Raw genomic sequence first — 12,661 nt, 5'->3', positions numbered from 1 at the left:
AAGCTTGTCTTCATTTTAACATTCGTGACAGTTATTTCCTTGAAACTCATAAAACTAAGTACGATATGGAGAACTAATCGGCAGTCGGACAAAATTTCCCGATGTTGCCCCAGTTCTATAAATTTTCAGTAATTTAGAATTATTCCTGATGAGTAAGGAGAGTTTTTGATATTAAATTTCGTTTCTATTACGTTAACATGTGAGGAATTTTGTCACGCTCTATTCATTATTAACCGGAAAAGAACACTATCAAGATTCTATCAATGTTTGAATTTCATATTTATTTCATTAGTATCAGCAGACAAAACGGAATCCACGCAGAGTAATTAGACTTACAAGTTATTTCCCACTAAGTTAGGTTAATGAGATGTAACAACTCTAAGTATTGGCCAGTGAAGTCCATTACGTGACTACAATGGATCCGGTTTTACTGCTCCATTTTTCTTACTGTTTAGTTTCGGGCTGCGCCTCGGCATTTCGATAAACAGCAAATAACCATTAATATCAAGCTTATTTACTACCAACGGGATGAGGGTTTTGTGGTGAGTGGAATGGCTAATACACTGTAACCATTACTAATTATGTGTGTGTGTATATTGTGTGTAATTAATGCATAATTTACGTTTTTCTAAGATTTTGTTATGTATATTTATTATATGATCAGGTAATATGTGCGCTACTGGTAAGAATTGTGTCTAACAGTGTACCCTGCTGGTTACGTACTTTGTGTAAGAGGGATTGTACGATTTCGTGCAGCACAACCAACAATATGTTACCTTCAGAGGATGGAGATTGGGGTTGGTGGAAAAACAGCAAAGGGTGTTTTTATGTCGTGGTACATAGCATGCTGCCGTCATCTGAGAAGAGCCACAAAAAATTGGAGATAGCTGAGACTTGGTCTTCAGCACCACCACCTAGGGAATGGCACAGTCTTAAAATATGAAGAATGTGGAGCGTCCGGGACTGTAGAATATGAAGGGGCAACTCTATAAATTTTATTAATAAAAACACTTTACATCCTTAGCAAGGTGCAGCATCCAGCACTGATTGTGCTGATGTCACATCGACTATAGAAGTCGATGTAGCAGAACTAGTAAAAGGCCCAGTGCTTCGCATCTTTGGGGTTGGCAGAAAACATGATAGCCCATCTTTGACACTTTTCCCCAAGTTTGTCCATGCGCTGGTGCTCTAATAGCTATTGCTCTGCTGCTTCGCTGTCTTCACTGGTTCGGAACTCTCCTTGTATCAGTAGCTCCGTTGTACCGCTATCGCTACTTCCATAGTTTCCCTGTTTCCGTGCCTCTTCTGTTCCTGTTGCTGCCCAGCTTTGTTACTATCTTGCTTCGCTAGTTCCTCTGAATCGCTGCTCCCGTTCCATCTTTTCATCCACTGCGTTGTTACTTTCGCTGTCTTGGACGGTTTCTTTATCTGTCGTTTTGGCGCTTGACGTCTGTGTTCTCTTTCTTTGCCGTGCTGTAAATGATGCCTAGGTAGCCTCATCAACCTGAAGTCCATATCACCTACAATTTGCAGGTAGGTTCTCTGGATTTCTGTGGCGATGATACAGATTATAGGAGAGATAGATTGGAGCACGTTTATCAGTTTAAGATAGGGAGTCGTGGTCTGGAAACGTCTGAGTCAAAAGTGAGAAAATTCCAATGCGGTGTTGGTTTGCTCGTTATGATAAACATACCGGTACACAGATTTCCATTAAATTCATGGAGTACAGTCGTAAAAACTTCATTTCTTCTTCTTCTTATAATATTTGGGCCGTATACCTCCCGGCCATCTTCAGAGTGAGCCCACAGTTGAAGTTAGATTACTTGCTCTGTCCACCAGTGCCAGAGACGTTGAGCTGCGGTAAAGAGTATATGCGTAAATTGCATCTGTGTCTACGCTTTTGATGCTTGATGGGATATTGATGTGTTGTTATTAGCTGCTCTTTAGCGACACCATTGCCATATTGTTAAATAGAACGCGAGACTTTATGATTTCTCTAGGTTGAAATGGCTGTGGTTGTTAATTAAACTCTTCGTCAAATGAGTGTGAACTGCTTGTTTCATCACAAAAGGTGAAGTCGACGCTAAAATTTAGAGATTCTGATAATGCGTAGTGTGACCGGTATGGATGCAGTGCTGTGCCACAGCAGATTTATTTTGCTGTAAGGGTCGGTTGTACCTGCTGTGCTCCATGGATCTTTCTTGGTTTTTACGAGACGTCTGCCTGATATACGAAAGGCCGTACACCCAGATGGTCTAGTAAACACCGCGTTGCAGAGCATTAAGTCATCTTTGACGGAACGCAGACGTGTTGCTGTCTTCGGTGGAGAGAGAAAAAAAAATCACATAAACTTTGTGCTTGGTCAGGATCTGACATATTTTTCACTGTTGGTTTCCTACATACGCTAAGGCACCCATGGACTGAAATCTTTCTACGTCTCCTTATGCATTCGTTATGCCCACCTCATGTTTTATTCCAAGCACCTTGCGTATTTGCTGCGGAGAACACTCATTTGCTTCGAAAACTGAGTTTAAGTGTAGAAGCTCAACCTGCAGAATATTTTCATCAGCAATGTTACGTGCTGTGTGAAGCTGCTGTGTAGAAGCTCAACCTGCAGAATATTTTCATCAGCAATGTTACGTGCTGTGTGAACCGAAGTTCTGACGACACTCATCGCCTGGGAAGAGTGATGCCATCTATTTTCGTGTGAATATCAGTCTGTATGAGCTGGTTTTCGATAAACTTCGTGCCCTAAGAAGTTTTAAACCATCTAAATTCCATTCACAAAAACTTAAGTTTACAACAGAAATCGGAAAGGAACGATGCCTTCCATTTGTGGATGTTTTTGATCGTTGCTGGTACGGTTACAGTTAGCTTGCAAACTGTTGCCACCTCACTAGCTTGCAATGTGGACAAACTCTGAAAACCATCGGAGTGGTGACCCTTCGTGTAGAGGTGCCAACACACAGCCCATATCAGTCGGCAGCCTCAGCCGCGAACCTTCCGACTGTGTGGTGGACACTGCCTGTCCGTACTGATGGAGCGTCGGCTGACAGACAGATATCGGAGCAATCCGGTAGCCTTCCACCAATGCACCCACCAGGCCCGCGGTTCGAGTGGGTCGGTTCCACTGGCGAACTACTACCTGTTAGTATCCACACCCGCGAAGAAACCCTTGACTGCGGGGTCAAAAGGTTCAGTCTTTAGTAATATACATTTGAAGGTGAAGTGTTAACAGTTACGACAGAAAAAAAAATATTAGTTGTAACGACTCACCATCCGTAGTGAGAGGGCGACAGAAAGAGACTGTCTGGGAGGCGCAGAGATCAACATTCTATGGATGGACGTATTACATCGTGGACATCATCAACATTTAAGAAATGTTCAAAAGAAATCATTAACTTGCACCAGGAATATCGAATGAAACATGACACGTCACAGTGATCGCTAAAGTTCGCACCATCAGCATCGAAGGCAAACGCCTTGGGAGTTAAAAGCCATGCAGGACGTTCAGTTGGGTTTCCTCTCTTAAAGAACACATACAGAATAGTATTGGTATAATGGGGTGATGAAAACTGATGGAATGTGATGGCACGCAGCCGAAAGCAAACCAACTCTCGTGGAGCTTATCATCCTGTAAGGAGTAACTGCCGATAGTGCGGCAATATGGTTCATCGGCACGGAAACAGAAACATACAGAGGTTGAATCTGTCCAGTAGTTCTAGGTTACATGAACTGCAACGTCACGTGCTTTTCAGAAGGGATACGTGTCTCTAAAGGAAGGAGGTTTATATATGCAGACCAGGGGTCAAGCAAAACCAACTTTTTTTGACCAGCTATTGGCCAAAAGCAGTGCTTAACTACAGTTGTAGTTCTCTTACGCCCATTTTCCCCACCCTTGGTTACTGTGAGATAAATATTCCCTACTGCCCTTTCAAGATTATGCACACGAGAAAGAATCGTAAAGGGTGGACCAGCAGCGCAATCAATAACTTTCCAGCCAATTTACCATCGAGATAAAAATGGTCGGCGTAATTGTATACGAATGCATTAAGGCACTGATGTCAGTTGATCTTGCTATAACTCTCTCTGATTCTCAGGGTTTCTTTCATTCGCACTCCCTCTTCAGTTCCCGACTGGTCGGAACTGAAAGCCAATTCCTTACTGAACCATGGGATAAGTGTGTGTATAAAACTTTTATCCATTGTGTATTCCATCTACAAATTTTCAAAACGATCCCGCAGTTTGCTGCGCTTCGTCAAGTTGACACTTTTTAGGAGTTTCATTATTTTACGTCTTCCAGTTCTGTAGCACTGTTTGGAGCTATGTAACCATCCTCTCCTTTCCTCGAAATCACTGTAATCTACGTCGTGCGCAGTAGTAGGTCACTATCGTTCACATCCTGTAAATTATCTCGAAGAGCCTCGAAACGATCTGACACCAGTTTTTGTAACAAGTCCGCCTTGTCCTCCCTTGAATATCCGCAATTTTCCTTACGCTCTGCACCGTCTTATTGCTGAGGATTTGTTCGAAATCTGTTCTTAATTGTTTTCTTTTACCACGCTCCGGATAATCTTTCGTGTACGTCCCGCTCCTTGGGCAAGGATTGTCCTTTGCTATGTTTCACTAAAGACGGGATTTGTGAATCCCTGCCCTACAAGGATGATGAACTGCATTGCTCGACATCTGTTTCAGTATCAGTTTCACCTGTTAAGCACGTATCGTCGTCATTGTTTCCCCATGTAGATTGTCCGCACTGTCGAGTGTATACACCACACATTTCACTGGCTCGTCTTGCAGAAACAACAATATATCGTCTACAACTTCTTTTCTACTCTGCAAATTTCCTTGGTTTCCTTTCTGGCAAAATTTCATGGTGATTTGACAAGTATATTGCCGGCCACTGTCGACGAGCGGTTCTAGGCGCTTCAGTCCGGAACCGCGCTGCTGCTACGGTCGCTCATGACTATGTGTGAAGTCCTTATGTTGGTTAGGTTTAAGTACATCTATGTCTAGGGGAATAATGACCTCAGATGTTAAGTCCTATAGCGCTTAGAGCCATTTGAACCTTTTTTTGGCGATTTCGGCCAATATTGCAGCGTTTGCTTTGTTTACCGTTGTCATTTCTCTGCTTTGTATCGACACCACTAGCGATTGGCGACTCCATGGAGTGTTCTGTGCACCACGACCGAGTAATGGATAGAATTGGAAGGAGAATCAGCATTGGCCGTATTTTTTTTGTTTTATTATCCGCAAAATCGATTTTCGGTCACTTCGTGACCGTCCTCAGCGTTGTAATACACAATACAATTGGTAGGCACTGGTATCAACAAGCTTAGAGCGATTACATAAACCTCCGGTTCACTCCCCCTGTTGCCATTGGCAGACACCGTTACGGTTGGATGGTAGACAATACGTGGGGCGTCGAATGGCGTAAACATTATAGGTAGGCCTTTATGTAATCGCTCTAAGCTTGTTGATACCAGTGCCTACCAATTTTAATGGTATATTACAGCACTGAGGACGGTCACTAAGTGACCGAAAATCGATTTTGCGTATAATAGAACAAAAAAAATACGGCCAATGCTGATTCTCCTTCCAATTCTAGACACCACTAGGTCTGTAGCACTGTTGTGAGTTACTCGTCGACTACGCACTGTAGCCCCATGCTGGGTTCCATTGGGTAAAAATGGTTCAAATGGATCTGAGCACTATGGGACTTAACATCTGAGGTCATCAGTCCCATAGATCTTAGAACTACTTAAACCTAACCGTAGCGGTCGCGCAGTTCCAGACTGAAGCGCCTAGAACCGCTCGGGCACACCGAGCGGCTCTCCATAGGGTACGTCCAGTTCACTCCCCCTGTTGCCATTCATGCTGGGCTCCATTGAATAAAAATGGTTCAAATGGCTCTGAGCATTATGGGACTTAACATCTGAGATCCTCAGTCACCTAGAACTTTGAACAACTTAAACCTAACCGTAGGGGTCGCGCGGTTCCAGACTGAAGCGCCTAGAACCGCTCGGCCACACCGGCCGGTTCTCCATTGGATACCTCCAGTTCACTCCCCCTGTTGCCATTCATGCTGGGCTCCATTGGATAAACATGGTTCAAATGGATCTGAGCACTATGGGACTTAACATCTGAGATCGTCAGTTACCTAGAACTTTGAACTACTTAAACCTAACCGTAGGGGTCGCGCGGTTCCAGACTGAAACGCCTAGAACCGCTCGGCCACACCGGCCGGTTCTCCATTGGATACCTCCAGTTCACTCCCCCTGTTGCCATTGGCAGACAATGTTATGGTTGCATGGTAGACAATACGTGGGGCGTCGAATGCCGTAAACATTATAGGCCTTTTGCGACATCGCACTCAAGGGGTTCATTGTCTGCCGGGTGGGTCGCGGCTGTAATAGCGAGCGACCGCCCGACAGGTCGGGCTGTGAATGAGCGCCTTAAGGCTTTCCACGTCCGTCAGTGTACATTTTGTCGCGTGTCGTTTCAGGGTGAGCGAAGCAGCCGCTGGCGGAGAGGGTGCGGCTGAGCGACTGCCGGTGGCTGGCGCGTGGCTGACGTCGGCTTGTTGTTGCAGACTGGCCTGGGGGGCACCAGCTGGACGGCGGCGGCGGACCGGGCCCCGTGACCCGGGGGCGGGGGCGGGGAAGGGGCCGCCCCCGCGGACGCGGCGCATCGCGCTCCATCCCGGCGGCCGTCAGCGCCGCCGCCATGGACGAGCGCTAGCTGCGACCGCCAGCCGCGACATCGTTCCAGCGCCTCACAGGCCGAATCTGCACTCCTGCGCCCGCGGGACCAACGGCAAGGCACTCCCTGCCACACACAGACACACAGACTCTGGCCGCCGCGTGCGGCCCTATTTATGTCTCCCCACCCCACCCCTCCCCTCCCCTCCCCTCCCCACCCCGTCCTGCTACACGCCACGAAAAGGAACGGCGTAAGAAGAAAGGTTAAGAGGAACCGCGAATCTGCAGACATTGTGTGAGCGTCCGTGGTGTTCGGAATTGCCTGGTGTGCCACGAGCAGATTAGTGTACGGCAACTCTCGTAGTCTGCTACTTGCGTCTAGAAACGATTCATCACAAGTGTTTCCCCTTCTCTTCTTCTCCACCTGCACCCCCTCACCCTTCTCCCACGACATTACTCCCATCCCCCCATCCCCTCCCCCAAAAAAACGAGTGTATTTCTTTTCTTTTCATTTAAAGTAAACAGTTAACTACAGCTGTGGATTATCGGACAAACAAGTTATTGCCGCCTCATAGCGATTGTGTTGTTTCTCTTTTTCAGAACTTTTCAAATTGTATATGGTGCAAAAAAGAAATGAAATGGAACCAGGTTACGGACACTGTGAATAACCTACGTACATGTATATAGTTATTATTATTATTATAATATTATTATTATTATAATTATTGTAATCCGTGTTCGAAGAGATTCGCCGGGGTAGACGGAGTCTGGTGCGCTATCCAGGACTGGCCGCTCCCCGCGCGTCCACACACACACACACACACACACACACACACACACACACACACGAGCTGACGATGTTGTGTCTGTTCGCTCGAGCGTCCAGGCGCCTGCAACCGAGTCCCTTGCAAACAACAAGTGTGACTGGTATTTACAAAAATAAAAATAAAAATGAGAACAAGTACTCACATACACATAACATGTTCAGAAAGACAACGATACTCTACATGTCTGATTGTAATTAATGTTACTTAGTTATATATTTCTCGTTTCTATTGTTGTTAATTGTTCATATTTTTAGTCGTGAAACACTTTCTAATTTCTATACGAAATGTGTCCCGTGACTACCTTGATTTCTGGAAAGAATCACAGATACGTAAAGTAAAGCAACAAAAAAAAGTATATTGATAAAACCTCACCCTTAATTCTATAGTTGTTAACTGTTGTGTGAGAAGCATGACTCTGTGTTCTTGATATACCTGTCTTTTTTTACTCGGTCTTCGCTGGAGGAAAAGTGCCCGTTCGCGTCAGATTAGATACTTCCAAACTTTTAGTTCGAGCCTGTAGACCCAGTTTTACGTCACGTTGTACTAGCAGAAAATGCTTTATTTATCCTCAGTTCGTGACGTCATTATTGGATTTGTCGAAAAAGTGCGGTCACGTAGCAGGCACAAAGTCATCAGAACTTCGATTTTGTATGCAAACATTGACATTCTCAAGGTTTTTCAGAGACGTCTTAGAGGTTTTTCAGATCCATTTTACGAGCATACCACTCGAACGTTCAAAGTAAAACATAAACTTAGCATCAGGGCCTGAGGTGAAATGACAAGCAGTCGCCACTGCATTATATTCTGCTAGACGTACCGATCCTGTAAATGGCGTGTATGAAACTCATAACTCGCTAAAATAATACCCCAGATTGACTCAGAGATAATATCCGTACCATGGAGGACTTTAACAGCTTCGTCGACGTAAAATGTGACACGAACCTTATCTCTACACAACTGTGGTGCCATCAAGCGTTAACCTGTAGGATAGGATTGCTGTCGCAACAATAATTATTTCCTACATGATACAGCTCATTTTTATTACTAGGCTTCACCTAAGTATAGTATTTCCAACTTTTCCTCCAGTAAACCGAAACATATGAAGAATTCATGTGATTGTTGGAAAACCCCTTAATGTTAAAACAATGCCTTTACCTCAATTTTTTCATGGCAAGCAGCACACTTTATCCAAATAAAAAAAAAAACGAAACAAATTATTCGAAGATGTGTTTGTTTCGCAAAGAAGTAATTGCGCCAATATCACGTCCACCTTTAATAAACATTCTATTTAAATATTAGTACTAAAACATCTCCTTACGCACTTTTTCACACTGAACGTATTTGCTCAACAAACATGTTTACAAACTTGTGTGAGATTACATAAATACTTTTGACCTGTGTGCATTCCACGAAATAAAAATGGAAAAGCAAACCCGCAAAATAGTGTACGTTTTTATTTCTCACTACGATTCCTCGACTTCCCTTTTAATTTATAATCCAGATTGTGTCTTTCCCCATAACAACAGGATTTACGCCCTGAAGCTGCAGTCATCACCAGAAACTGGACTGATGGGTACTGTTACAAATTCGAGTACCACCACAGTTACACGTACGAAAAGAGTTACATCCAAAGAAACTTAAGCTTGTAATTTAAAGTGAACAAATTTGAGTTTTCTGGCAATCAGGAACAACGACAATATTTTCTTGCAGTTTTTTGTCTGAAGCCCATCAATTTCCATACGTCCTTATTATTCACTTATTTATACAACAGTGCCCAAAATGAAATCCATCCATCCACTATAAAGAACCACGTGGATGATAAAAAAAGTAGGAACAAACAGAATAATAGCAGGTGAGATGCTAACAGGAAAAATTCGGAACAATATTAAAACCAATAATTCAGTTAGGCCTACTTTTGAAACTGCTCTAGTGGCACCTGAGCTCGACGAATCGTGAGGGAGGAGAAAGTATAGGTAAGTATACGGAGTGAGAGGCAGACAGACTGTTTCAGAAGGCGCTCTGTAAAATGCGGGGGAGGGTTGTCTAGCTACTGTCCTTCGTACATCATAATGTGCATAAAATTGTTCACATTTGTACAGCGACATACACTATATCAAAAGCTCCTGCCAGTACCATGGTGGGCACTTCTAGCTGCAGTGTCATCTTCCGTTCGCATATCGACGTCAATGTGTTGTGATAGCTTGATTGTCGCTGCATCCTCTTGATGACGATGTCAAGGTGGCCACTTGTCTTGGAGACTAGTCAGCTATCGAATACTGTGCCACGTGGGTACCGTGGGCAGGATTTCGATGTCTGCTGCGACCGAGGAAGTTAACATGTGTATTGAAGTAAACATTGCGTAACAGCGACAGTATGTAGGTGGCATTATCATGTACCTGCTGTATGAATTCGCTGAAATAGACAGTAAGACATTTGGTTTGTTGCAGACAGTCACAATTACAAGAGAAAATTCACCCATTTAGGATGTTTGACTTGGATGCAATATGCGGCTTCCTTACAAAGACCTCTGTTTAGCCACACCACAATATTGTAGCCCTAATTCTATAAACTGATTTGTTACCATCGTTTGTCCCTTCCTGTTTCGTGCGAGTCCTTCAACCCTACAACTTTATTACCTCCTACGGCCCATCAGCTATCTATTTCCATCGAATGCTAATTCAGATAGAGGTTTTTCCCAGGGAAAAGATGGGATCGTCATTCGAAAAGGACACGATTGATACCCGAGTTCGTGCTATCTCTCTCTCTCTCTCTCTCTCTCTCTCTCTCTCTCTCCCTCTCTTTCTCTTTCTCTTTCTCTCTCCCTCTCTCCCTCTCTTTCTCTCTTTCTCTGTCCCTCTCTTTCTCTCTCCCTATCTTTCTCTCTCCCTCTCTCCCTCTCTTTCTCTCTCCCTCCCTCTCTTTCTCTCTCCCTCCCTCTCTTTCTCTCTCTCTCCCTCTCTCTCTCCCTCCCTTTCTCTCTCCCTCCCTCTCTCTCCCTCCCTCCCTCCCTCCCTCTCTCTCTCTCTCTCTCTCTCTCTCTCTCTCTCTCTGTTTCTCTCTCCCTCCCTCCCACCCTCTCTTTCTCTCTCTCTCTCTCTCTCTCTCTCTCTCTCTCTCTCTCTCTCTCTCTCTCTCTCTGTCATACAGTATGTCTTTTGCCTCGTTCATTCTACGTAGTACCACTTTAATTCGTAACTTATTTGTCATCCTAGCCCGTATTGTCTTTCTGTAGAAATATATTGCAGATGCTGTGAGATTACGCTTGTATGATTAACTATTAGCACATGTTCTACGCAAATACAAGGGTTGGGACATAAATAGTGACAACTACTTATTCACAATCGATACAAAAGAGTTACATGTTTGCACCTGTTACTGTCCTTCGAAGTATTCACGAGCGTTGTGTTGAACCCGTTGCCAGCTATGTGGAATGCGTAGTATACCATTAGCATAACCTGTTCTGTTGATGGTGCGAATGGAGCGGTGTACCGCCTGTCCAATCTCTGGAACAGTTCTGACGCGTGAATGCTACGAAGTGGCTCCTTCATCTTCGAAATCAAATCAAACTCATAAGTCCGGGGAGTATGGTGGCTGGTACTGTACTTCCCAGTCCCATCGGCCGAGCAGAGCAGCCACAGCTTGTGCTTTATGCGCCCGCGCATTGTCGTGCAAAATGATGGGTGTGTTGTACAGAAAGTGTCGCCGCTTCTTTCGCAAAACTGGTCGCAGATGTTGCTCCAAAATCGAACAGTAACACTGTGCACTAACGTTCTGCCGTGGAGGAACGTAAACGTTCTGACGTGGAGGAACGTAATGCGTTGGGATAACACTATCACAGTCGTATAAAAGAGTCACCATAACTTTCACCATACTGAGGCTGTGACGCACTGTCGACTTTCGCGGCGACCCATAATGACGACATTCGTAGGATTAGCGTTTGTGTTTCGGCTCGTACGATGTGGCCCATGTCTGATCCAGTGTTGCGATACGGCGTAAGAAAGCCTCTCCTTCGTGCTCATAGCTCTCCAAGTGCGTCTGAGCAGCGTCGTAACGCATCTATTTCTGCATTTCCATCACTTCATGAGGAACCCATCGTGATGTAATTTTTCTCATGCAAAGGATGCGAAGCACCGTCGTATGTGCTAATCCATCACGAATCGTATGGCGTCGATCACTGTCCACTAACGCGGCAACAGCATGCACTTCTTCTTCAGAGACGCTAGCACGACCTGCCCGATGCATGTCTGCCACAGTCTGCCGACCTTCGTTGAAGGCTTTTACCCAACGTGCCACTGTTCTGTATGGCAGTGCCGATTCCCCGCACGTCTCTTGAAGACCTTGATGAGACTGTCGTGCTGTACGACCTCTGGCACATTCAATCTTGATCCAACTCCGTTGTTCCTGCTTCGGAAACTTGGTTGTCACCGTTACGTTGGACTGCTCGCTCACAAGTGACTGTTTCCCTCGGTTGTGCGCGCGCCGGTGACGTGGGACAGGCGAGTCCATTTGCTCGGAGGTAAGGTAGGTATGTTAACAACTTGTGCTGTCAGCGACAATACTAGATTCCATTGCATAGTGTCTCCACAGCAGTGTTGCCACTATTTAAGTTCCAACCTGCGTACAATTTCTCTTCATCAGTTGTACAATTTCAAAATTAATTGAAGAAGTTCTATGCAGAAATTTACTGGCAGAAGATATGTTGAAGAACATCAACTGCACTGCTACTGATACGATGGGAAGCTATTGTAGGAGATGGGGGTAGGGACAGTGTGTGTGTGTGTGTGTGTGTGTGTGTGTGTGTGTATTCCTAAGGGACCAAACTGCTGAGGTCATCGGTCCTTAGGCTTACACACTAATTAATGTAACTTAAACTAACTTATGATAAGAACAACACAGACAACCATGTCCGAGGGAGGACTCGAACCTCCGGCGGGAGGGGTAGCGCAGTCCGTGACGCAGGGATTTTGAAAGTGACGCTTACAGCCGTCCCTCTTTCTTTGCCTCCGCTTCCCCCCCTCCCCTCACCCCTCCCCCAAGATTTACTTATGTGTAGCGTACTTTCCTTACAGGTCCTCTGTAGGGTGTGGAAAAACATGCGGAAACACGAAAAACACAAAACATTACCTTCTCCAA

General features: G+C 44.9%; 1 protein-coding gene across 1 annotated transcript in view; it reads left to right on the top strand.

The window, feature by feature from the left end:
• The window catches only part of LOC126272136 (loricrin-like), a 1,218,911-nt gene extending 1,209,948 nt beyond the window's left edge, over positions 1 to 8,963 (top strand). Inside the window, exon 6 of the mRNA XM_049974744.1 lies at positions 6,593 to 8,963. Coding sequence (XP_049830701.1) covers positions 6,593 to 6,741 — 149 coding nt within the window. The 3' untranslated portion in view covers positions 6,742 to 8,963. The remainder of the gene's footprint in view (positions 1 to 6,592) is intronic.
• Positions 8,964 to 12,661: the final 3,698 nt, after the last annotated feature.

The sequence above is a fragment of the Schistocerca gregaria genome, chromosome 5 (assembly GCF_023897955.1).
Source record: "Schistocerca gregaria isolate iqSchGreg1 chromosome 5, iqSchGreg1.2, whole genome shotgun sequence".
Taxonomy (NCBI): Eukaryota; Metazoa; Arthropoda; class Insecta; order Orthoptera; family Acrididae; genus Schistocerca; species Schistocerca gregaria.
This window is presented reverse-complemented; position numbering and strand designations above follow the sequence as displayed.